A 26,346-nucleotide genomic window follows, 5' to 3' on the forward strand; every position below is an offset into this window, starting at 1 on the left:
TGGCAGTTCAGCCCTGAGGAGGGAGATAAGGAGCTTGGGCCCAGGGGGACACAGGTACTGCCAGAGAAGAGGGAAACAAGGTCCCAGGATATAGTAATGGACGAGCAAGGACTCTGGTTTTTACCTGAAATGAGATAAGATAGGAAGTAGTTGAAAAGTGGGAAGTTAAAATAAAGTGAAATCGGATTTAAGTCTTTTTTTTTTTTAATATTTATTTTTGAGAGAGAGAGAGAGGGAGACAGAATCTGAAGCAGGCTTCAGGCTCTGAGCTGTCAGCACAGAGCCCGACATGGGGCTTGAACTCATGAACCGTGCTTGAGATCATGACCTAAGCTGAAGTTGGACGCCTAACTGACTGAGCCACCCAGGTGCCCCAGAAATCTGATTTAAGTCTTAACAGAATAACTCTGGTTGCTTGGCTGAAAATGGACTCTCCAGAGTTGGAGAGGGTATAAGAAGACTTACTCATGCCTAAACTCTATGGAATTTAGTTCCACAGATCAAAGGACTTGAAAGGTGCATTGAAAGGTGCACACATCCTCATGCAGCAATAGTACTTTAGGAAATTAGCAGACACCTAAAAAATATACAGCCATACATACTTGTATACATATATGCATACATGTTTGCAGAAGTATTAATAAATAATGCAAGACAAAGGGTATAATCCAAGTGTTCAACAATAATGGCTCATTAAATAAATAATAAATGGATTGTCATGAAATAATTTTTATGAATATTACCAAACAATAGTTATTGATATGAAGTTAGCCATAATATAATATTAAAGAAACAAGTTAATAAGACAACATATGTAGTAAAGTTTGAAAATGTTTTAAGTAAATATATGCAGATTATGTAAATATATGCAGATTTTTGATATAAATACAGATATTCATGTGTATGTTAGTGGATGTATATAGAAGGGAAAAATCCGGAATATGTGCCAAACAATGACAGAAGTGAGATTATAATGATTTTTTTCTTTAATATTTATATTTTTTCTTTATTGTCTGAACTTTTACAATGAGAGATAAGGACTTTATTTTTTTTTTAATATGAAATTTATTGTCAAATTGGTTTCCATACAACACCCAGTGCTCATCCCAATAGGTCCCCTCCTCAATACCCAGCACCTACCCACCCCTCCCTTCCACCCCCCCCATAAATCCTCAGTTTGTTCTCAGCTTTTAGGAGTCTCTTATGTTTTGGCTCCCTCCCTCTCTAACCATATTTTTCCCCTTCCCCTCCCCCATGGTCTTCTGTTAAGCTTCTCAGGATTCACATAGGAGTTAAAACATATGGAATCTGTCCTTCTCTGTATGACTTATTTCACTTAGCATAACACTCTCCAGTTCCATCCACGTTGCTACAAAGGCCATATTTCATTCTTTCTCATTGCCATGTAGTATTCCATTGTATATATAAACCACAATTTCTTTATCCATTCGTCAGTTGATGGGACATTTAGGCTCTTTCCATAATTTAGCTATAGTTGAGAGTGCTGCTATAAACATTGGGGTACAAGTGCCCCTATGCATCAGTACTCCTGTATCCCTTGGGTAAATTCCTAGCAGTGCTACTGCTGGGTCATAGGATAGGTCTATTTGAGAGATAAGGACTTTAAAAATCAAATCATTTCAACTTTGAAGTTAACCAGTTTGAGTGTATCATTTTTTTTTTCATGTTTATTTTTTGAGAGAGAAAGCTCACATGAACTGGGGAGGGCAGAGAGAGAGGGGGGACAGAGGATCTGAAGCAGGTTCTACCCTGATAGCAGAGAACCTGGTGGAGGGCTCGAACTCACAAACCATGAAACCGTGACCTAAGCCAAAGTCAGACATTCAACCGACCAAGCCCCCTAGGCACCCCTTTGGGTTTATCATTTTTAATGACAATATAACATTTCATTGAATGCATAAATTCATTGCCCCACTGTGTTCCTATATTCCATGCCATGAAGGCTTACACCTCTGCTGTTTTTCCTGCTGTTTCCCTGGGTTATATTCTCAGAAGAGCAAGCACCGGAACAATGGCCATGAATGTTTCAAGGCTTTGTTACTCGTTGTCAAAATCTTTTCCCCAAAGACATCTTTGCTGTTCACATGCCCACCCACAGTGTTGTTCCACTGCTCTGTGGCCAGAATGGGTTATTGCCACTCTGTAACATCTCTGCTCTTCTGATGAGTGGAAAGTGATTTTTGTAACTGGGTGTTACAAAACGGAAATCCAGCCAAAGTGTTAAGTGGATCAAGACCAGGTGTGAAAGTGCTCCGCTACACTGACATACAAATTGTCACACTAGCTACTGTCAGCTCACATTGAGTGTATTCAAGGATAAGATGTTGGTTTAAAGACTAGTTTTGTAGCCGTTAGGTCATCAGAAGTCATTGGTCCCATCAGCCCCAAGTGGGAGGAATGAATGGGGAATGCACCTCACCTCAAGTCCAGTGACAAAGATTTCAAGGGGTTTCTGAGAATACTTGACAGGAGTCATCTACTTCTGGGACACAATGGATCATGAATTCCAGGCCTTGGAATTACAAAGGGCAAGGGACAGGCTATCTTGTTACGGATGGAGGAATTGAAAGGCAGGTGGCTATGTTCTGTGGCAAAGAGTGCATGTGTAATCTAAGCTGTATGTGAGAGATGGTCCTGTCCTAGGGAACAGCCTGGACAGGCAAACACACTGGAGAGAGAGGCCAGAGGTACAGCCTAAGGGCTGTGGCAGTGATCAGCCCCAACAATGGCTACAGGTGAGAGATCCCCGGCAATGGTGGGATGGGTTTTCTCCAAAGCATCCTACTAAGTAACATGAGAAACACAATCAGCTTAAAACCTCTGCCCAGTCCAGAGAATGACAACACTAGATCACCACACTGGCATCAGTCGAGTAAGAATGGCAGCACCCTCCTTTGTTCCCCTTCCTCCTTATCCTCCAACTCCAGAAGGCTTAGAAGCCCTGGTCAGCAATACTTGGCAGGGACACAGAAGAACAAGGAAGACAAAGAAGACAACCATGCTTCTCTTACTCACAGAACCTGGGGGAGAGGGGCAGACCTCAAGGCTTTAAACCAGACATGAATGTTTGACAGTTACTCAGGATAGACATTCTTGTTTATAAGTTGGGACTCTAAATTACCTGAGTGACAAGCAAGAGTGTAGATACTGCTTGAGTTTTCATTCAGGGACTGTGGAAGGATTTGTTCACACAAATAAACTTGAAAAGATAAACAGTTTCATTATGGAGGTATATGTTACATTTGTATGACTTTGGTTGCAAGTGGGATATTTTTCAAATATTTATGTGGCAATTATATTTCTAGTCTTCATGAATTATATTATATACTTATGTTCTTTTAATGTTTACATATTGGTACCTTCATGATTTTCTCACAGACCTCTGTGATATAGCTCTGAACACTTTTGTCATAGACATCGGTTTTTGTTCAACAGAGTATTCCACCTTGGAGAGCTTTATGAAATTAAATGGAAAAAACTAATGCCAGCATTCACTCTATGTTCAGTAGATGTGTGATCCAGAAACTTTTACACCTAAGGCATATTCAGGCCACATTCTATGCATTTACTATGTGGCCATTTTAGCCAAAGTGGTACGTTAAGCCTTCTCGAACTTTCTTCCACTTAGTGGCATATCCTTCTATTAAATTTCTTGTTTGTTTGAGCCTAAGTCCTCAAAACTGTCTTCTCTAGTCGAAAATTACTGCAGAGAGATATATTTAAACTTGAAATTTAAATTAAATTCTCAATAATGGAAAACATTTAAAAATAACCCAGGAAAATGATTTTTTAAAGTTGTTTTCAATATGTTGGCACTGCAGAAAAAAACTCAAGGGTTCTGTTAGGGAATATTCATACTTGCACTTGGGCCTATGTCCATATATAGTACCCTCTGGAGCACTCTGGTGCCCTAAATGATTAAGGGTTAGTACAAAAACACTTGACCTGAGCCATAGTTTTGATGATGCATAACTACTCTCATTTTTAAAATCTCCAATAAACTGTAAATAAGAATTGAAACCCTCTTTCATCTAAGACGCCCCTTCTCATCTGCATCCTATTCAATGCTGACACCCTCTGCTGATAAAGAATGGAAGGATCATCTCTACCTGTCCACATACTGTCCTGTATCTAGACTAGTTCAGTGAGGTTTGGGCCCTTTCAGTCCCAACTGTATTTGCAGTATCTTTAACAGTATCCAGAATGTTCCCCACTTGCTAACCCAGACTTTTTCCTTCTTCCTTTTTACAAAAAAAGACCAGTAGAAATCACTTTAGATTTGACTTCCAAATAACTCCTTTGGAAAAGACCCTATTTAACAAATACATATGGAACAGCTACTATTTACCTGGTTCTGCCTGTCCACGCCTCCACTTTGTTTCCTAGAGAATTAAAGAAAACTGCATTGAAGGGCAACTATATTAAAGGATGCATAACTTCTTAGTGAACAGGCATCTAAAAAAATCACCCTGCTCCTGCTTTTATTTATTAGTTTACCTAATGAGGGTAGAAATATGTTTCCCAGAGGGGGTCTGATTTTGAAAAGAGCAAAGATTAGATGACTGGAATAAATGAAGCAAGTAGAGGCTGGTGCAGGAGGACAAACCCATGGAGCTTGTAGTTCAGGCTTGAAATTTGGTTAAAGGTAATTCTATGGGAAAGCTGAAATTATTTAATTTAGATATTTAGGAAGATTTTTGTCTTTCTCTCAAGAAGAGACATTCTCAGGGGTATTGCACATACACTACAATCTCTTTCACCAGCTGCTGAGAACATGTTAGATATTTTGTTAAGATCAGTGTATTGAGGAGGGCACCTGTTGGGATGAGCACTGGGTGTTGTATGGAAACCAATTTGACAATAAATTTCACATTAAAAAAATAAAAAGATAAAAAATAAAAAAAATATGCCCTGTCAGTAAGAGTTTCTTCAAGAGTGAGCATGAACTATGGCTAATTAGAAAATGAATGCATCATGTCATTTTTGTTTTTGAAGGTTGTCTTTTACTAATTTTGAGAATTAGAAATTTTGAAAATTACTACTACTAGTAATACTAATGGAAAAATAAAATTCCCATGGTTGCTTATACAAAGACATGCTCTCAAATCATCTCCTGGGTTCTTATGTGTCTGTAGTAATGTTAGCATTGGGCCGTAGTTGGCTTTCTCCTTTGCCTGGGCCTTCATAAAAGAAGCTTTAGAGAGCAGAAATTGAAGACACAACACCAGTGTTTGCAGAGATCTCAGATTTTCTGTGTAAGATAATTTCCTCGGTGGTATCGAAACTTCATTATCGAAAACTGAGGGTGGCATAGCTTAGCGCAATGGTGGGAATTATAAAAGCACCTCCAGAACTAACCTTACAAAAAAGTGAAATTTACACTCTTCATCCAGCAGATCTATTCAGCACTTACCATATATAGAGTTTATCTTGAATTTCGTGAGATTCAAATATCATATGTTATGGAAAATGGCAAAAAATGTCCTGGAAATCAGGACTGTACCAGAGGGCTCTGATTGTCTTGATGGTATCATAAGAGTTGCTAATAATCCTGAAATAACTTAAGGAACATTATTTGTCAGTGACAGAGCTGCTGTGACCTCCGCACTCCCTCTGGCACCCATCCTGTAAATCTGTTGCCCAGGTGGGCTTCCCCTGGCAGCAAGGACACGGAGTCCTCAGAAAAATGGAATTAAAAAGTCATCATATTGTAGTTAGGGAAGATGTTACAGCTTTCTCTCTCCTAGTGGAAAAACAGCTGATGATTCTGAAATGTAGTAAAGGAGATGCCAAGAAGCCTTCAGTTTACAATAAGAGATTCTTTCAGTTGACAGAAGATTATGGAAATAATCAAATGTGCCAATAATGATTCCTTCTTCATGCAGTTCCTTTTAAAAAAATGGTGTTATCTGTGTCTCTAGATGTTAAAGCTCATTTGATGTGTTATTTAAAAGGCTTTGTTTTCCCTCTTATTTAATAAAAATAAAGAAAATTTCTAAACATATATTTTTTTCCTTTTTTTAATTTTTAAAAATATAATTCATTGTCAAATTGGTTTCCATAAAATACCCAGTGCTCATCCCAACAAGTGCCCTCCTCCCTGCCCATCACCCACTTTCCCTTCTCCCCCAACCCCCATCAACCCTCAGTTTGTTCTCAGTATCCAAGAGTCTCTTATGGTTTTCCTCCCTCCCTCTCTGTAACTTTTTCCCCCTTCCCCCCCCCCATGGTCTTCTGTTAAGTTTCTCAGGATCCACATATGAGTGAAAACATATGGTATCTGTCTTTCTCTGCCTGACTTATTTCACTTAGCATAATGCCCTCCAGTCTCATCCATGTTGCTGAAAATGGCCAGATTTTATTCTTTCTCATTGCCAAGTAGTATTCCATTATATATATAAACCACATCTTCCTTATGCATTCATCAGTTGCTGGACATTTAGGCTCTTTCCATAATTTGGCTACTGTTGAAAGGACTGCTATTAACATCGGAGTACATGTGCCCCTATGCATCAGCATTCCCATATCCCTTGGGTAAATCCCTAGCAGTGCTATTGCTGGATCATAGGGTAGGTCTATTTTTAATTTTTTAAAGAACCTCCACACTGTTTTCCAGAGTGGCTGCACCAGTTTGCATTCCCACCAACAGTGCAAGAGGGTTCCCGTTTCTCCACATCCTCTCCAGCATCTATAGTCTCCTGATTTGTTCATTTTAGCTACTCTGACCAGTGTGAGGTGCTATCTCAGTGTGGTTTTGATTTGTATTTCCCTGGTGATGAGTGATGTTGGGCAACTTTTCATGTGTCTGTTGGCCATCTGGATGTGTGCTTTGGAAAAGTGTCTATTCGTGACTTCTGCCCATTTCTTCACTGGATTATTTGTTTTTCGGGTGTGGAGTTTGGTGAGATCTTTATAGATTTTAGATACTAGCCCTTTATCCATTATGTCATTTGCAAATATCTTTTCCCATTCTGTTGGTTGCCTTTTAGTTTTGTTCATTGTTTCCTTTGCAGTGCAGAAACTTTTTATTTTGATGAGGACACAATAGTTCATTTTTGCTTTTAATTCCCTTGCCTTTAGAGATGTGTCGAGTAAGAAATTGCTGCAGCTGAGGTCAGAGAGGTTTTTTTCCTGCTTTCTCCTCTAGGGTTTTGATGGTTTCCTGTCTCGCATTCAAGTCCTTCCTCCATTTTGAGTTTATTTTTTGTGGATGGTGTAAGAAAGTGGTCTAGTTTCATTCTTCTGCATATTGCTGTCCAGTTCTCCCAGCACCATTTGTTAAATAGACTGTCTTTTTTCCATTGGGTACTTTCTTGCTTTGTCAAAGATTAGTCGGCCATACATTTGTGGGTCCCATTCTGGGTTCTCTATTCTATTCCATTGGTCTATGTGTCTGTTTTTGTGACAATCGCATACTGTTTTGATGATTACAGCTTTGTAGTAGAGGCTAAAGTCTAGGATTGTGATGCCTCCTACTTTGGTTTTCTTCTTCAATATTACTTGGGCTATTCAGGGCCTTTTGTGGTTCCATACAAATTTTAGGATTCTTTGTTGTAGCTTTGAGAACAATGTGGGTGCAATTTTGATTGGGATTGCATTGAATGTGTAGATTGCTTTGGGTAGTATTGACGTTTTAACAATATTATTCTTCCAATCCATGAGCATGGTATGTTTTTCCATTTCTATCTTCTTCAATTTCCTTCATGAGCTTTCTATAGTTTTCAGTATATAGATCTTTTACATCTTTGGTTAGGTTTATTCCTAGGTATTTTATGGTTCTTGGTGCAATTGTGAAGGAGATCTGTTTCTTTATTTCTCTTTCTGTTGCTTCATTATTGGTGTATAAAAATGCAGCCAGTTTGTGTACATTAATTGTACCCTGCGACTATGCTGAATTCAAGTATCAGTTCTAGCAGACTTTTGGTGGAGTCTTTCGGGTTTTCCATGTATAATATCATGTCGTCTGCAAAAAGTGAAAGTTTGACTTCATCTTTGCCAGTTTTGATGCTTTTGATTTCCTTTTGTTGTCTGATTACTGATTCTAGGACTTCCAGCACTATGTTAAACAACAGTGGTGAGACAGTGGACATCCCTGTCGTGTTCCTGATTGCAGGGAGAAAACTTTCAGTTTTCCCCATTGAGGATGGTATTAGCTATGAGCTTTTTATAAATGGCTTCTATGATGTTTAAGTATGTTCCTTCTATCCTGACCTTCTTGAGGGTTTTCATCAAGAAAGGATGCTGTATTTTGTCAAATACTTTTTCTGCATCTATTGACAGGATCATATGGTTCTTATCTTTTATTAATGTGGTGTATCACATTGATTTATTTGCAAATATTGAACCAGCCCTGCAGCCCAGGAGTGAATCCCACTGGATCATGGTGAATAATTCTTTTTATATGCTGTTGAATTCGATTCACTAGTGTCTTGTTGAGAATTTTTGCATCCATATTCATCAGGGATATTGGCCTTTTTTTTTTCTTTTTTTTTTTTTTTTTTTTGGTTGGGTTTCTGTCTGCTTTGGGAATCAAAGTAATGCTAAATTCATAGAATGATTCTGGAAGTTTTCCTTCCATTTCTATTTTTTGAAACAGCTTGAGAAGAATAGGTATTAACTCTTCTTTAAATGTCTAGTAGAAATTCCCAAGGAAGCCATCTGGTCCAGGACTCTTATTTGTTGGGAGATTTTTGATGACTGATTCAATTTCTTCATTAGTTATGGGTCTGTTCAAATTTTCTATTTCTTCCTGTTTGACTTTTGGTAGTGTGTGGTTATTTAGGAATTTGTCCATTTCTTCCAGGTTGTCCAGTTTTTTGGCATATAATTTTTCATAGTATTCCTTGATAATTGCTTGTATTTATGAGGGATTGGTTGTAATAAATCCATTTTCATTTGTGATTTTATCTGTTTGTGTCCTTTCCCTTTTCTTTTTGAGAAGCCTGTCTAGAGGTTTATCACTTTTGTTTAGTTTTTCAAAAAACCAACTCTTTGCTTTATTGATCTGTGTTTGTTTGTTTGTTTTTGGATTCTATATTGTTTATTTCTACTCTGATCTTTATTTCTCTTCTTCTGCTGGGTTTGGGGTTTCTTTGCTCTTCTGCTTCTAGTTCCTTTAGGAGTGCTGTTAGATTTTGTATTGGGGATTTTTCTTGTTTCTTGAGATAGGCCTGGATTGCAATGTATTTTCCTCTTAGGACTGCCTTTGCTGCATCCCAGAGGGTTTGGATTGTTGTATTTTCATTTTCATTTGTTTCCATATGTCTTTTAATTTCTTCTCTACTTGTCTGGTTGACCCATTAGTTCTTTAGTGGGATGTTCTTTAACCTCCATGCTTTTGGAGGTTTTCCAGACTTTTTCCTGTGGTTGATTTCAATTTTCATAGCATTGTGATCTGTAAGTGTGCATGGTATGATCTCAGTTCTTTTATATTTATATTTATTGAGGACTGTTTTGTGGCCCAGTATGTGATCTATCTTGGAGAATGTTCCATATGCACTCGAGAAGAAAGTGTATTCTGCTGCTTTGGGATGTAGAGTTCTAAATATATCTGTCAAGTCCATCTAGTCCAATGTATCATTCAGGGCCATTGTTTCTTTACTGATTCTCTGTCTAGATGATCTATCCATTGTTGTAAGTGGATTATTAAAGTCCCTGCAATTATCACATTCTTATGGATAAGATTGCTTGTGTTTGTGTTTGTTTTAAATATTGGGGTGCTTCGGGGCGCCTGGGTGGCGCAGTCGGTTAAGCGTCCGACTTCAGCCAGGTCACGATCTCGCGGTCTGTGAGTTCGAGCCCCGCGTCAGGCTCTGGGCTGATGGCTCGGAGCCTGGAGCCTGTTTCCGATTCTGTGTCTCCCTCTCTCTCTCTGCCCCTCCCCCGTTCATGCTATGTCTCTCTCTGTCCCAAAAATAAATAAAAAACGTTGGAAAAAAAAAATTTAAATATTGGGGTGCTTCTGAATTCAGTGCATAGACATTTATAATTGTTAGCACTTCCTGATGGATAGACCCTGTAATTATTATATAATGCCCTTCTTCAACTCTTGTTACAACCTTTAATTTAAAGTCTAGTTTGTCTGATATAAGTATGGCTATTCAAGCTTTCTTTTGACTTCCAGGAGCATAATATATTGTTCTCCATCCCCTCACTTTCAGTCTGAAAGTGTCCTCAGGTCTAAAATGAGTCTCTTTTAGACAGCAAATAGATGGGTCTTGTTTTTTTATCCATTCTGATATCCTATGTCTTTTGAATGAATTTAAATTTTTTTATGTTTATTATTTATTTTTGAGAGAGAAACAGAGTGTGAGCAGGGGAGGGGCAGAGAAAGAGGGAGACACAGATCCAAAGCAGGCTCCAGACTCTGAGCTGTCAGCACAGATCCCAACATGGGGCTTGAACCCACGAACCATGACACCATGACCTGAGTTGAAGTCGGACACTTAACCAACTGAGCCACTCCCCATGAACATCTTTTTTCTTATAAATACCATTATGTTTGAATTTCAGTAAAAATATCATACCTTCTTTATTTTTGTCAAAAAAATAAATCATTGAAAATGATGAGTGGAAAAAAATGGCAAAGACCGAGATGTCTTGATTTATAACACTATCTTTTATTTTCAGTAAGTGCCTTCATGTTAACAAGCAGGGAAGATGTAATTAATTTTTTTTTCCTTTTAGCGGTTTATCTCTGCAAGAGAACAATGCAAAACAAGGCAAGGCTGGAACTAGCTGACTATGAAGCTGTAAGTACTAAGGACTTTCTGGCAAAGAATGTCATAAAATGAACAGGAATAAGGCCTATGGTCATTTCTGGGGATTCTGTTGACTTTCTACATGCCTGGATTTTAAGGACCAGATTCCCAGGGATCGAGCATCATAATGGCCCAAATGCCTGACTTGCTTGCTTCCTTGGAGACGGTGAACTTCTACACACACAAATTCATGGGAGAAGGGAGGAGTATGTCTTACTTGCTAAACTCAAGTGTGAAAATGTGAGATGTGTCCTGCATATAGTAAAGACATCCAAACTTAGAGAAGTAAAGAACATTTACTTTGGGTAAATGGTTTTTGCAGAACCTTCAGGTTGGTCACCATCAGCAGGTAAAATTAATCTGATGTAATTTGTTCCGACAATTGCTATGTTGTGATTTACTGACTTTGAAGCATTGACTAGAAATGGTAGTAGTCTTCTGAGGGTTTACATTCTTGTCAGGAACTGGATGGATTGACTGAATCAATAGTAAAAATGCATTGCTTTTCTGTTCCTCACTAAAATGGGCACAGAAAACTCCAATAGGTTAGTGCTGAGCACTTTTTATATACAAAGTAATTTTAGTATTTTAGATGTTTACTTGTATTCTCTCAAGTCAATTATTCATAAACATTAATATTTGTGATAGGTTTCCCTGTTTCCTCTGTTAATATGAGGATGAGTTATATTCAGTGAGCATGACTCATCATTCAGAACTGGAGTACACTTACTACTTTAGAGACTATATTTTCTTGACAAATTCATACGGTAGATAAATGAGAAGGGAGTAGTGATCATGAGCACCAGAAAGTCTTCACCTGTGGTGTATTTTTCAGGAGAGCCTGGCCAGGCTGCAGAGAGCATTTGCCCGGAAGTGGGAGTTCATTTTCATGCAAGCAGAAGCACAAGCAAAGTGAGTCCTTGTGAGTCTTTTGGAAAATTTGTTCAAGTTGCGGCCTTTTGTCCAGAGAGGTGCTACAATTAATATCACTTATTATCCATTGTTACCATGTTGACAGAGTGGACAAGAAGAGAGACAAGATTGAAAGGAAGATCCTCGATAGCCAAGAGAGAGCATTCTGGGATGTTCATAGACCTGTGGTAAGCATGAGTGCACACCTTATCTCCAGTTCATAATCTGAGCCTTTGGAAAGTGAAGGATGCCTGAGAAAGTGAGGGAAGAATGAGGTAACCCCATCACTCTTCCACAAATCTTGATGATTTCATTAAGGGAAGATTGCCACTCTCGTGTACGATGACCAGAATTCAGTAGTGTCACGCTTAATTTATAAAGTTGTGCATTTTCCCAATATGACATCACTCTTGGAATTTGAGGTACCTGATACTTTTATACCCTTGAAAGAAAAAAGATTTCAACAAAGCAGTCTTACATAAGCTGTGTGACCCAGAGTGACAAATAATGAATGTCCTTGATTAATGCCACAAAACTGTAAGGAATTCAACACTGGTTATGGGCATTCACAAGAAAACATGTCTGATCTCATATATTTCTTTATATTTTAATAGTATGTCTTTGTTTTCTATATATTTCTTTAAACACAAGCAGGCAAGACATTAGAGAATAATATTTCTGGAAGTATTATTAGAATAAATATCAGGATCACAGCATGAGACAAATCAAGATTGATGAGAATATTTTAAAATTTTCCTCTCAGCTTCCTTCAGGATCAGACCAAAATAGATCTGCTTTCCAAAGATTTACATATATATATATATATATATATTTCAATTTCAGATAACAATGCAATTGTTAAATTCTATATTGAATTTTTCTCTCTTTGAATTTCTAGAAGATTAGAATTGAGAATTAACTGGCTTCTTTGCTCAGTATTCAGTTTGAGTTTTGTTACTCATGGTGAAAAAGGATTATAAGGTTACATGCATAAGAATGGAAAGAATATGAAGTAGGATTTTGCTTGCTTATTTGTTTGGTTTAAGCTGTCTTTGGAAACCAGTCAACACATTATGTTTCTGTGTTTATCCACTTTATGCCCCTGGACATCTGGTGGCCCATCGCTAGCCTTGTTCAGCTTTCATGGCCTGCATCCTCCTGTCAACTCAAGAGGGTTGCTCATGAGGACTTATTCCATGGTCCTTGGCCCTCTGTGTGGCCGTGTTGGAGACAGAACTTGTACACAGTTGTTTCTGCTCTGTCTAGTGTGAGTCATGCTTCAGTCCTCTGTGTCTCCCTGCAGCAAGGAACACATATGAATGCTTTCCAAGGGGTCCCCTGCTGCACCCCTTACTAGGCTTCCAATTAGAAAATCATCCTAAGGAGCACCCAGAGGGAGAAACCACCCTGAATATATATAATTCATTTCCTTTATTCAACGTGTAGGTGCTGATGACAGCAGTTGCAAATGTTGAGGAAGCTAATCTGTGGGATCTCTCTCTTAGTATCATTCCTACACTTTTCATTTTATTTAGGCTATTATTTTCGAACTTGAAATCTATCTCTTAGGTTTAGGCAATTATAACATGACCTTCCTTGGTGTTTATCAACTAATATATCTGGAATGATCTGATTGTGTTGACTCTTCTCTTCAAAGGGATTATTCTCTGTTCACCTCTAAAACTTACTTTTTGAAACGTCTGAAGGATAGCCTTTGTCCCCAACTTTTTTAGGTAAATGGATCAGTCCTGTAGACACATGCCAACACAATGACTAATCACTTTTTCCTTCAAAAGCCATATCTGAACCTCATGAAACACAGAATACCACAGCATGCTACCCTTCCTACCATGTGCAGCATCATGTAAGAATACTACTTACTGGGGCGCCTGGGTGGCTCAGTCGGTTAAGCATCCGACTTCAGCTCAGGTCACGATCTCGCGGTCCGTGAGTTCGAGCCCCGTGTCGGGCTCTGGGCTGATGGCTCAGAGCCTGGAGCCTGCTTCCGATTCTGTGTCTCCTTCTCTCTCTGCCTCTCCCCCGTTCATGCTCTGTCTCCCTCTGTCTCAAAAATAAATAAACATTAAAAAAAAAATTAAAAAAAAAAAAAAAAGAATACTACTTACTCTGTATCAACATGTGCCAGGCATTGTACTGCATGAAATGTTGATTAAAACATAGTCCTTGATTCCTAAAATTCACATCCAGTGGAAGCATTTTATGAACATAGTCACGAACCCTTTAAGACAGGCATGACTGCACATTTGTTTTCTGTGGGGAAAATACAGATGGTCATGGGATTTATATGACTTGCCCATGTACACAAGGCTAGTAGTGGCCTGAACCAACTATTTTCTACTCCATAGTCTGATTCACAAAGGAAGGGGAGCAACAGGGGAGTAGAGTGGCTCCAGTCAAAGAAAGCAGCTGCAGCAAGAGTGAGATGCTCACTGCATGCCTCCATTCTGAAAAAAAGAGGGGATAAAAAGTTAGCAATATTGCATGTGTGATATGGCTATATTTATAGGTGTCTTGTTATAGGAATATTTTACTAGTATATTTTACTTCTGGTTTTTGAATATTCTTTTTTCATTCATTTTACTGTTTTCAAGAGCCCGAAGTTAAAGCCATCTTTAAAACACTGTAGGCCACATATCCCTGATCTATGGGCACCCAGCTACCATGTAGGGAACACCGTGGTCAGGTGTTGTTATACAATATGAAATGTAAAGGGCTAGTTCCAGTAGTGTTTCTCCAGTAAGTACTATCTCCTATATTCATATAGAATAATCTTGTGTAACTTATTACTATTTCAAGAACAATCTAAAATTTTTATAAATATATTGATAAATCTAGTTCACATAAATTACTAGTACATTAAAAAGATCACAAAGAATGCCCTTGTTTTTATTTTGGTTTCAAAAAGACTAATTATAAAAATATTAACTGACCACTATAAGTCTTAAAAGTCTAGAGATCGATATTCCCATTAGAATAAAAAAAAAAAAAAACTCTACTCAAATTTCACTGGTTTATAATACAACCTAATTGAAAGACCTTTAAGTCACATAATTACATTTTCCTGGATTGATTTTAGCTTCATCAATATAGAAAATATCTCTGTTTTCAAAAACCAGAAATGGAGTTATTTTAATAGCATTATTTGTTGTTGTTTTTTTTTCATTTTGTCTCTTCTTGTAAAATCCTACCATTAAACATTCAATAAAAAATATAACAGAGAACAGTTAATCCTCATGAAGATTTTATTAATTCAAGTATCTGCCACATTGCATTGTTTGGTTTGCTTTGATTTGATCTGGTTTTACTCTGGCATTTACTTAATCAAAAATGGGTTGGAAGCCAGTAGCTAGAAATGTAGTGGAGAAAGGGAAATCTCAGCAGCTCAGAGTCTTTAAAGTATACTTTAAAAATTAATTTAAAATATTATATTACATAAATTTCTACTTGAAGAATATATAGAAAATATATGTAATATGATTTTACTTTTTAAAAAACCATGAGGCCTCTTAACATATAATCTTTCTATTTCACTTAATACCATTATGAAATAAATTTAGCTTCTCTGAGCATGCTTATATTTACTCCAGAAAAGTAAAGTCATTAACCCCAAGAAGGACTCTTCAGTTTTCAGGGATTCCACATAGAATTGTCAAAAACTAACTACTCAAGAATATAATTGGAGAAATACACTAAATTGTAGTAAATGTCAAATAATTTGGGATTTATGTTAATTTTTGTATTTAATGTTTCAACATTTTAATGAAGCCCTTTCAAGGGCCAACATATTCTTAGTCTGTATTAATAGAATTTTAGGAACTAATTCAATTGAAGTAAAAACTACCCTTGTCACAGTGCTGAGGAACTCAATTTTAGAGTTTTGTGCCTAGTTCTAGAAACCATACTTAAAAAAAAAATGTGGCTGAGCTCTAGTTGAGGTGAATGTTAAAGGGGCAAAGTCAAAAATGAGAAAAAAATAATTGTGGGGCACCTGGGTAGCTCAGTCGGTTAAGCGTCCGACTTCAGCTTGGGTCATGATCTTACAATCCGTGAGTTCAAGCCCCGCGTCAGGCTCTGTGCTGACAGCTCAGAACCTGGAGTCTGCTTTGGATTCTGTGTCTCCCTCTCTCTCTGCCCCTCCCCTGCTCATGCTCTGTCTCTCTCTGTCTCAAAAATAAATAAAAACATTAATTTTTTTTAAATAAAGAAAAAAAAGAAAAATTAATTGTGAAATTATTAGAGAGATTAGTGGCCTTAAGGATAAGAAAACCCAAGAAAGTTGTCTTCATATTTTGGAAATTTGATTAGGTGGAGTTGGAATGAGGCTTATTCTTCTACCCCATTTGGATTCTGTATGACCAATGTGGAAACAACTGGAAAATAAAATCTCAATGTAAAAACTTCATTAATACTTAACTAAATATCATTGCCAACCTTAAATGATAGGAATGATTAATTCAAGTATACTTTGAAATTCATTCGCCAGAAATATGGTGGAGAAAAGGCAATTTTCTCCTTTTCTCCTTTGTATAGTGAGATTAGTAATTTTTAGTGGTCCTTCCAGCATGAAGTATCAGGAGTTAGTTCAACTTGGGGCACCTTGGGGCTCAGTCAGTTAGGCATCCCATTCTTGTTTTTGGCTCAGGTCGTGAGCTCATGGTTCATGAGTTCAAGTCTCACATTGGTTCCACACTGAGAGTGCTTGGGATTTCTTTCTCTCCTTCCCTCTCTGCATCCTTCCCCCCTCCCCCCCATCTCCAAACAAACAAACAAACAAACAAACAAAAAAGAATTAGATCAACTTCTTTGCTTCCCAAATCTGTTAGTTTGGGATTGATTCATGCCATGTACTTCAAAAAAGGCTTACAGAATAAAAATACTTAAGTACAGAAAATGGAAATGTACTTCATTAAAAGTTCAAAATAAAAATAATAATCTTAATTCTTCCTGATTTTAAATTGAACAAATCTTCATCACAAAATAGTGAAAATAGTTATTATTTACCTATAGCTTCTACATGCAATGGCTTATTCTTACATATATTACCATTTATAAATTAATTTTTCCATTTACGGAGGTATAATTGACACATACTATAGAATAAGCTTAAGATATACAACATAATCATTTGATATATGTGTATGTAGCAAAATGATTACCACATCCATCACCTCACATAGTTACAATTTTGTGTGTGTGATGAGAACTTTTAACATTTACTTTCTCAGCACTTTTTAAAATATACATATTTAACTATAGTCACCATGCTGACATTATATTCCTGGGACTTATTTATCTTATACTGGAAATTTCTACCTTTTGACCACTTTTACCCATTTCCTTCATACACACACTCCATGCCTCTGGCAACCACTAATCTGTTCTCTGTGTCAATGCATCTGTTATATTTTTTTAGATTCTACATATAAGTGATCATACAGGATTTGTCTTTCTCCATTACTTGTTTCACTTGGCAGCATTTTGTAGGATACAACTTAATTTGAAATCTCAAACCAAGTAATTGAGAGATCGGGGAAATATGAAATATGCAAAGGATTTTTCTAAAAGTTAGGTGCAGATTTGGAATGCTGAGTTTGTTTTAGGGCATGCTGAGTATGACAACATAACATCCAGATGGAAATGTCTATAGTTGTAGATTTGTGACATAGTTTAAGGGATATTTTAGGGCCATCAAATTAATTTTGAAGCTCATTATGTTAAGGGTAACAATTGAGGCTCTGAGGCAGGAACTGTTTGTCTGTGGGAAGCAACAGAGTCAAAGAAAATTAGTAATTTATTTAGAAGTTTTCTTTTCTTTCTTCTTCCTTATATATAGTCCCATAATTCCAGAAAATCTGTTTAAGCTCCCTATACATTTTTTTCTTCAAATAAATCAGTATGAAGCAGTATTATGAAGCATGTGTGTGTGCATGTGTGTGTAAATTTATTAAAATGTGAAGTTTTGGGGTGCCTGGGTGGCTCAGTTGGTTAAGCATCCAACTCTTGATTTTGACTCAGGCCATGATCTCACGGTTGGTGGGATTGAGCCCTGCATCTGGTTCTGCACTGGCAGCACAGAGCCTGTTTGGAATTCTCTCTCTCCCCCTCTCTCTCTCTCTGCCCCTCCTCTACTCACACATGTATATTCACATGTTCTCACTCTCTCTCTTTCAAAATAAATAAACTTTAAAAAAATATGAAGTTTAAAGGTGTCTGGGGGAAGAGGTGGTAGATCTGCATAAGTCCCATAAGATTCAGAGTTGCTAAGACCTATTTGGTTAGATTTTGGTGATTCTGCCTGAAGTCCAATAATAGAAAGGAGCAATGAGGTTCTTGAAATAAAATCATCATAGAGGAAATAAAGGAAGTCTAGTGGAGACTTTCACAATGGTGGTGGTGTTCTGGGTCCAACCAAACTTGTGCTCCACAACTGTGGATCCAGCTTACATCCTTTAAATTGACTTTTGTTTTGTTTTGTTTTGTTTGTTTGTTTTTACATTTCTTCAGCTTTACTGAGGTATAACTGACAAAATTGTAAGATATTTTAAAATGTATAACATGGTGATTTGATATACGTATACATGGTGAAAGGATTCCCCCCACCAAGTTAATTAACACTGACTTTGAGGGTTAATCCAAAAAGCTGTAATTTAGGGAACATAGGCCCTTTTACTTCTGGGCATAGTCAGATGTGTGCCCTGAGAAGTGGAGTTGGCTATATATAGTGTGCCACCCTTCCTCTTCACCTTGAAAACCCACAGTTGCCTAGTTATACTTTGAAGACAGGACTAAAAAGAAATATTATTTGTACCACAAACTATAAAGCACAAGACTATAATTAAAAATATTCCTGCACATATGCTATTGGAGATACCAACATGGCACATTTTCTTGGGAAAAGGGTAGGGAAACCTAGCATAAGGTCAAGGGACAGTTATCTTTTAAACTTTTATTAAAGTATAACATACATACAGAAAACTGCATAAAGCATAAGTATCAATGAATTTTCACAAACTGAACACAGCCATGTAACAAGCATCCAGTTTAAAAAATAACAAAAAACAAAACAACAACAAAAAACATTACGAGGATCCCAGAGCCCCACTGGTGACCATTCCAGTCATTACTCTCTCTACCAGTAGTAACTTCCCATACAATGTAGATGTTTGCCTACTTTTAATCTTTATATAAATAATCAATTTATAGACACTATCAACATGCACTCTTTTGTATTAAGCATCTTCATATGAGTTTTTTTTTCATATCATTGAAGGTAGTTGTACTTTGCTATCCTCAATATTATATAACTTTCATTACATGGGAGAAGGAGACTTCATTATATGCTGATGATAAATTACCTTCCATATGGTTAATACTCCACCATTTCATCCATAATTTTGATATTCAACTTATAATTTTCACTAACTCATTATATTCAACTTGAGTTCAACTTGAGTTCCTTCAGACTTATTTATCACTCAAAACCATCAATTAAATCTTTTTTGTGTTTAGGTTCAAAAGTGATACACACCACAAAAACAAAAGAGAAAAACAAGGTAAATGACACCATATTATATATAGCAAAAGAGTGATCTTTTAATAAATATAGAACTTGTAAATCAGTGAGAAAAAAATCAAAGAAACGTTTAAAATGCAATGAAAAATGCTTACTTTTTTTTACCTATCAAGTTTGCAAAGATTTTTTTTAATAGGAAATGTATTGTCAAACTGGTTCCCAGTGCACATCCCAAAAGGTGCCCTCCTCAATGCCCATCACCCACCCTCCCACCCCCCATCAACCCTCAGTTTGCTCTCAATTTTTAAGAGTCTCTTATGCTTTGGCTCTCTCCCTCTCTAACCTCTTTGCAAAGATTTTTTTTTAAAGGATAATACCACAACCATTTATTTTATATACAGTCTTACCATCTTAGGCCCAGAGGTAGTTGTTTGGTTGTTGCAGAGGAGTAAGTGGATAGGTAGGTAGTTGGAAAAATGGATGGATAGATACACAGACTGTTACATAGACAGGCTGATGTGTGCATAGAGAAATCCCTGAAAAGGATAGATACACAAGTATCAACAATAGTGTTCTCTGAATGTTGAAATTCTGTTTATTTTGTCTTCTCTCTCTCTCTCTCTCTGTCTCTCTTTCTGATTTGTATTAAAATTAGAAACTAATGGGTGTTTACATATATAGTTGTGGGTTCGGTTTCAGCTTTGTCCAGCAAAGCCAAGGACAGCAGAAAGTATTACTCAAGACTCCATGCAAGTCAAGAGAGGTGAGAGGGAGGCCAAGGGAAGTCTCCCTGAGCTGCTCTCAGGCTCCCGTATTTATTGAGCATACATTCAGGGAAACATTGCGCAATGTCAGTATTGGCTACGTGCCAGTAAGAACGTATAGAAAGTGTGCAGAAAAACAAGTTAAGACAGGATAAAATATTCCATGAGATAACATGGTCTAAGGAATTTATGAGTATAGGTAGGACCTAACCCCTAGATACACATTAACTAGATAAGCAAAGTGTGGCTGCTGTTTTCAGCAAGGCCAGAAAGCAGTGTTCTGCTTTGCAATGCATTTCCTATAATCTCCTAACCCAGGACATAGCTATTTGATTTCCAACATATAATAAGAAAAAACAATAATAGTTTTAAAAAGTGAATCAAGACTTTCAGTCCAGCATACAAGGACCTTGGAAGTTGTCACTTCCATTCTCATAACAGGAAAAAGCTGAAAATCAACAACCATTTTTAGATCCATCAGGGAATGATGTCTCAGGGCAAACCAGTGTCAGTCCTCAAAACTGGAGAGGCAGACAGGCGGTTACAGGAGATCACAACTGACCAGGAAAAATCCCAGGAACAGAAACCTCTACAGGACATAGTGCTGGGGTAAGAAATCTTGAGCTTTAATTGACAAATTGCTAGAGGCTCAGTGTAGACAAGCTTCACAATGACAACTCCAGGGGAGGCCAGTGTTAGGGGCAGGCCCCACACTTTTGTGAGTTTTACCTCCAGAATCTCTACTAGATTCAGACTAGATTCAAAGATCTGAGAAAACTCCCTTCCTGCTCTTCACAGAGGAAAGGGAAAAGAAACTATTTTTAAATATACCCAGAACATTCTCTTCTTTGTAAAAAGACTAGCCTTCAAGAGAAGCAATAGAGCCAGACTGACCAAGGTTTTACCAAAGCCTAACCAACTCAAGCCTCCCTCTAGTTTGAGAGAGGAGAAAATAACTTGTAAAGGTTACAGCCCAGGAGCCACAGGCTCCCTAGAAGACTAAGACCTAACCATACACTGTCCAGTGCTTCCCTCACCCAGGTATAACCACCACATGAGTAGTGCTAAGTAACAACAGAGGATTACAGGGGAAGGAGCTACACATCTCAGATCTTAAGATGCCTAGGTTGTCTCCCCAAGACAGCTGGGGAGATAAAAACAAGAACCTCAGGGAAAATTTTAGTCTCTGATAACTACAGCAATAGAAAACAGTAAACACAGTCTAACCCCTAGGCAGATAAACATAAACCACACACTGAATGCTTTTTTACCTCAGTTACTTTTATCCAGAACATCATGTATGTCTGGCTTTCAACAAAAAATTGAAGATATAGAAAAAAAAAAAAAAAAAAAGAAAAAGAAAAAGAAAAGAAAAAGAAAAAAGAAAAACAGTTTGAAGAGAGATAAAGCATTAGAATCAGACTCAAATATGGCAGAGATAGTGAAATAATCAGACCAGGAATTTGAGAAAAGTATGGTGAATAAGCGAAGGCTTCTAATAGGAAATGTTGACAACATGTAAGAGCAGAGGTATGATATAAACAGAGATATGGAAACTCTAATAAAAAGTCAAAAGGTGGGGCCTCTGGGTGGCTCAGTTGGTTAAGCATCTGACTTCAGCTCACCTCATGATCTCACAGTTTGTGGGTTCAAGCCCCACATCGGGCTCCATGCTGACAGCTCGGAGCCTGGAGTCTGCTTCAGATTCTGTGTCTCTCCCTCTCTCTGTCTGTCCCCTGCTTACGGTCTGTCTCTCTTTCTCAAAAATAAATAAACATTAAAAAATGTTTTTAAGTCAAAAGGAAAGGCTATAAATAGAAAAAAAAATACTGTAGCAGAAATGAAGAATGCCTTTGATGAGCTTATCAATAGACTGGACATGGCCAAAGGAAAAAAAAATCAGTGAACTTGAAGAAGTATCAATAGAAAATTCCAAAACTAAATTGTATAGAGAAAAAAAAAAGAACAACAAAAAAGAAACAGAACAAACTATCCAAGAACTGTGGAACAATATTAAAGGTGTGATAGATAAATAGTGAGAAGACTAGAAAGAGAAGGAAGACAGAAAGGAAGAATTGAAACAATGACTGATTGAAGCAACAATGACTGTTAATTTCCAAAAATCAGTGCCAAATTACAGAGCCACGAAGCTCAGAGAATGTCAAACAGAGTTAATACCAAAAAATCTGAGCTTAAGTATATTGCATTCAAACTGTAGAAATCAAGACCAAGAGAAAATCTTTAAAGAAGCCAGAGGGGGAGAAACTCCTTACCCATACAGAAGAGCAAGGATAACAATTACACCAGACTTATTTTCAGAAAGCATGCAAACAAGAGAATGGAGTGAAATATTAAGTATTTGCATGGCTAATTTGGAAAACCATTCTGCGTTTCCTACAAAATGAAACATGCTCTTACCATATATTTACCAAAATGAGTTGAAAACATGTCTACACAAAAACCTGGACATAAATGCTTATAGAAGCTTTATTAACAATTGTCAAAACTTGGAAAAAAGCAAGATGTTCTTCAGTAGGAAACTGTGGTCCATAAACTGGAATATTTTTCATCAATAAAAGGAAATGAGCTGTCAAGCTACAAAAAAGACATGGGGTGAACCTTAAATGCATAGTGCTAAGTGAAAGCCAATCTACAAAGGCCATGATCCCAGCTCTGTGACATGCTGAAAAAGGCAAAACTAGACAGGAAAAATATCCATAGTTTTCAGGGTTTGAGATAGAGGCAGGAACTGGTGAACAGGGGGAGCACAGGAAATTTGGGGAGCAGTGAAACTAATCTGAAGGATGTCATAATGGTGGATACATGTCCTACATTTTTCAAAACCCATAAAATTACAGCACAAAGAGTGAACCCCAGTGTTTGCTGCTGACTTTAGTTAACAATGATGTATTAATACTGGCTTCTCAATTGTAACAAAAGTACTACACTCACATAAAATGTTAATGATAAGGGAAACCACGGGGTGGGTGAGAGACCATATGGGACATCTCTGTACTTTATGCTCAATTTTTCCGTAAACTTAAAGCTGTTCAAAAATCCTATTAATTTTTTTTTAACCTCAGATAAAAACATCTTTTTAAAGTGAAATAGAGGGCATGTCCCAGGAGCAATGAGCCCAGAAAAATGTCTGATCACAAGGACGCACCAATGTCATATGACAGTAGAAGATAAAAATGAATTCTATCCGCATAATGTCAGGTCCAGTCTTGCAGAAAACCTGCTGGTTATTTCACTGCATGTCTTTGTTCACTGTATAGTCATGACCTTGAAATGGAATGTGATAAAGCCTATTTATTAGTTTCTGTTGTATTCAGTATACTTGGTTTATTTGCCTTATATGGTGGATGGGTTTTTGACATCTGAAATCGGAGTGGTAAAAACCAAAGTCCCACAAAAAATGAATTGCAGGCATTTTTATCTCTTTGAAGGATGAAGCTAATGCCCTGTAGGCCATGAATATAGTATTGGAAAATCCTGCCATTCATTTCTCCTGGATGGGAATAAATACATTCAAAAGAATTCTTCAGAGAAAGAGAAAAAATCAGAATTCCATTTTTAAGGATTAGTTGTACTACTCTGTGTGTATACCCCTATGCTGTTTTGATGCATGATCGTGTACTCAGTGTGCACATTAAACAAACGAGTACATCATGAGATTTCATTATTCCTATGGAATACATTTTTCTAAATATACTATTAATATACTAAATATAGTCCTGTATTAATAGGATAAGTGGTTGGCCAGAAAAAAAAAAAATGGAATAAGGTAAAAACATTGTTTTCGTTGGAAAAGACTGTTTCTTTAAATGACCCATTCATTTGGTATATATTTCCACCAACATGTATGGAAGCTTGCTGTACTGAACGCTAAAAACACAAAGATGAATACGATGCTGTCCCTGTGATGGAGAAATTCTTATCTTGGGATGAGTGGGATGGAGACTTATAAGGATAATTATCATGAAAATGATGAGATCTCTAATGGAGCTATAATATAGTGCTTTGGGGAGTACAGGAATGACTGGAATCATTGGTTAGTTATGATTATCCCAAGGAAGAGAGACTTAAGGGAACAGATCTTTTTCTTACATACAAAAGCCAAATGGGGGCTGGATTTGACTTAAAGACGCTGAGTGAAAACGGTATGACATATGCCAGTGATTGTAAAGTAACTATTTTAGGTTCCTATTTTCCTCTTTAAATACATCCTACCATGCTAGTTCTTCTGTACCCAAACAAAAACTTGTATGGACCCCATGACTTCTCTGTTCGGTCTTAGGTGAAACATCCTATGGGCTACAGTAAATCCCAAACATAATTTTGATCAGATATGCAATTGCAAGACATAAGCAAACTACACATCTAATTTGAAATTGAGGTTTCTTTTTCCCAGGCTCCTAGAGGTGGGAAGGGAGGCAATTGTTGTTTTCTTCTGCCTTTTCCAATCTAGCTTCTTATTCCCTATTCCCATCTCACTAGCCATGATTTCTGACACATCCAGGGATAGAGTGGTGGGAGCTGGAGATGCTAGGAGCAGATATCTTCTTAACTGACTTGACTGATAGGTTGACTTAGCTTTCATAACCCCTGGGTTTAGAGATGTGCAAAAGTACCTTTCTCTTGTGGGAACTTGTATACGCCCTTGGCTGACCACACCTCTATCTCTGGGGATTTATTGCTTGCAGCTGTCTTTGATTAGGGACAATAGATCCCTAATCTGGTTAGCTACATAATTCTTCCTTAGCCCCTAGGGTTCTAGCAATATCTACAGCACTCCCTGCTTACTTGTGGTTTGACTTTCTGCAGTTTCACTTACCCAAAGGTCAACCATGGGGCCAGAAACAGATGATCCTTCTGATGGACGGTCAGAAGGTTAGTTGTAGCCTAATACTGTATCACAATGCCTACATCAGTCACCTCACTTCACCTCACCACGTAGACATTTTATCATCTCACGTTGTCACAAGAAGGGTGAGTACAGTGCAGTAAGCTGGTTTAAAGAGGGAGCAACCACATTCACAAAACTTGTATTACAATATATTGTTATAATTGTTCTATTTTACTCTTAGTTATTGTTGTTAATCTCTTAGCGTGTCTAATTTGTAAATTAAACTTTATCATAGGTGTTTATGTATAGGAAAAAAAACATGGTACATAGAGTGTTCAGTACTATCTGCAGTTTCAGGCATCCACGGGGGTCTTGAAATGTATGCCCCGAATAAGGGGGGACTATTGTATTGCTTTTTCTTTGCTGTCTCTTCATCCCTCCAGGAGGACCTCTTGGATAGGCACCTTAGAAGACCCATCCAGCTTTCTCTTATCTGAACTACAACTGGACCTCTGGAAGCCCATGTTCTCTGTCCCATTGAACCCTAGGAGCACACTCATTTGCAAAACTTCAACTCTCTTTTGTTGCCACAGGCTGGTTAAGCTGCCTCTTGTGCTAGTTTTTTCAATATTGTGCCATCACCAATCTATGGTGTCCCTGACACTGTAGGAGACACATACTAAAGTCTCACAAAAGTCTCTTAAAGCCCTTCTCTCCTGGCTTGGACAGAGATAAAGCTGGACTTAACTGAAGTGCTCTTTTCTACAGTTCCCACCTGTTCTCTGACTCCTGATGTATTCATTCTGTCCACCCATCCCCAGATTTAGCAAGGGATTTAAGACTTCTCCATTGTACTAGTTAGTACCTCCAGTCATTGATAGAACCAGTGAGAGCAGACACTCGTGTCTTATTCTCATTCTTAGGGGAAAGGGCTTCATGTTATACCATTAACTGTGATGTTCAAAAATGAGTGGGAGGGTTAAGGATTGTCTGGTTCTTGGCCTTCTATTTGAACTTTTCTACCACTCTACCTAAAATGAGCCTTTCCGTTCTCAAAATATTGCTACATTTGGAAGTTACCGAGAACATATATATCCACTTATTCAAGTTAAAATTTTGTTTTCATTAGCTCTATAAATTAAGAAAAAATTAACTATAACTATATTCTGTAAGTGCAAGAAAAAAACACTTTATATTATGTGTACTATCCAGGCAGGGGAAAAAAAGTAGTTAGCTAGCTACATACAATCAAAATTTAGTTTCTGCTGCAAGACAGCAAAACAACATGTATATAATTTAAAGGAATAAAGATTATATGTAAGTTGTCTTTCATGTACAATGAAAATACAGAAATTCTCAGGTATAAGTGAAACTATGTTACTATATCACCCACATAACTGTTTTGGGGGAAAAAAATCTTACTTGAGAACTACTCCAGTTGACCAAAGGTAAATGGAATTAATAATTAATACATGTGAAAACCATGATCTAAAAGACTGGTGGTAT

At 37.4% G+C, this 26,346-nt stretch overlaps 1 protein-coding gene across 3 annotated transcripts in view; it reads left to right on the forward strand.

Annotated features, from left to right (window-relative positions):
• Positions 1–26,346, forward strand: part of RGS7 (regulator of G protein signaling 7) — a 511,512-nt gene that overhangs the window by 418,124 nt on the left and 67,042 nt on the right. For all 3 annotated transcript variants that reach the window (XM_049635135.1, XM_049635136.1, XM_049635137.1), the window contains 3 exons: positions 10,708–10,772; positions 11,617–11,693; positions 11,800–11,881. In XM_049635135.1, coding sequence (XP_049491092.1) covers positions 10,708–10,772; positions 11,617–11,693; positions 11,800–11,881 — 224 coding nt within the window. The remainder of the gene's footprint in view (positions 1–10,707; positions 10,773–11,616; positions 11,694–11,799; positions 11,882–26,346) is intronic.

The sequence above is a fragment of the Panthera uncia genome, chromosome F1 (assembly GCF_023721935.1).
Source record: "Panthera uncia isolate 11264 chromosome F1, Puncia_PCG_1.0, whole genome shotgun sequence".
Taxonomy (NCBI): domain Eukaryota; kingdom Metazoa; phylum Chordata; class Mammalia; order Carnivora; family Felidae; genus Panthera; species Panthera uncia.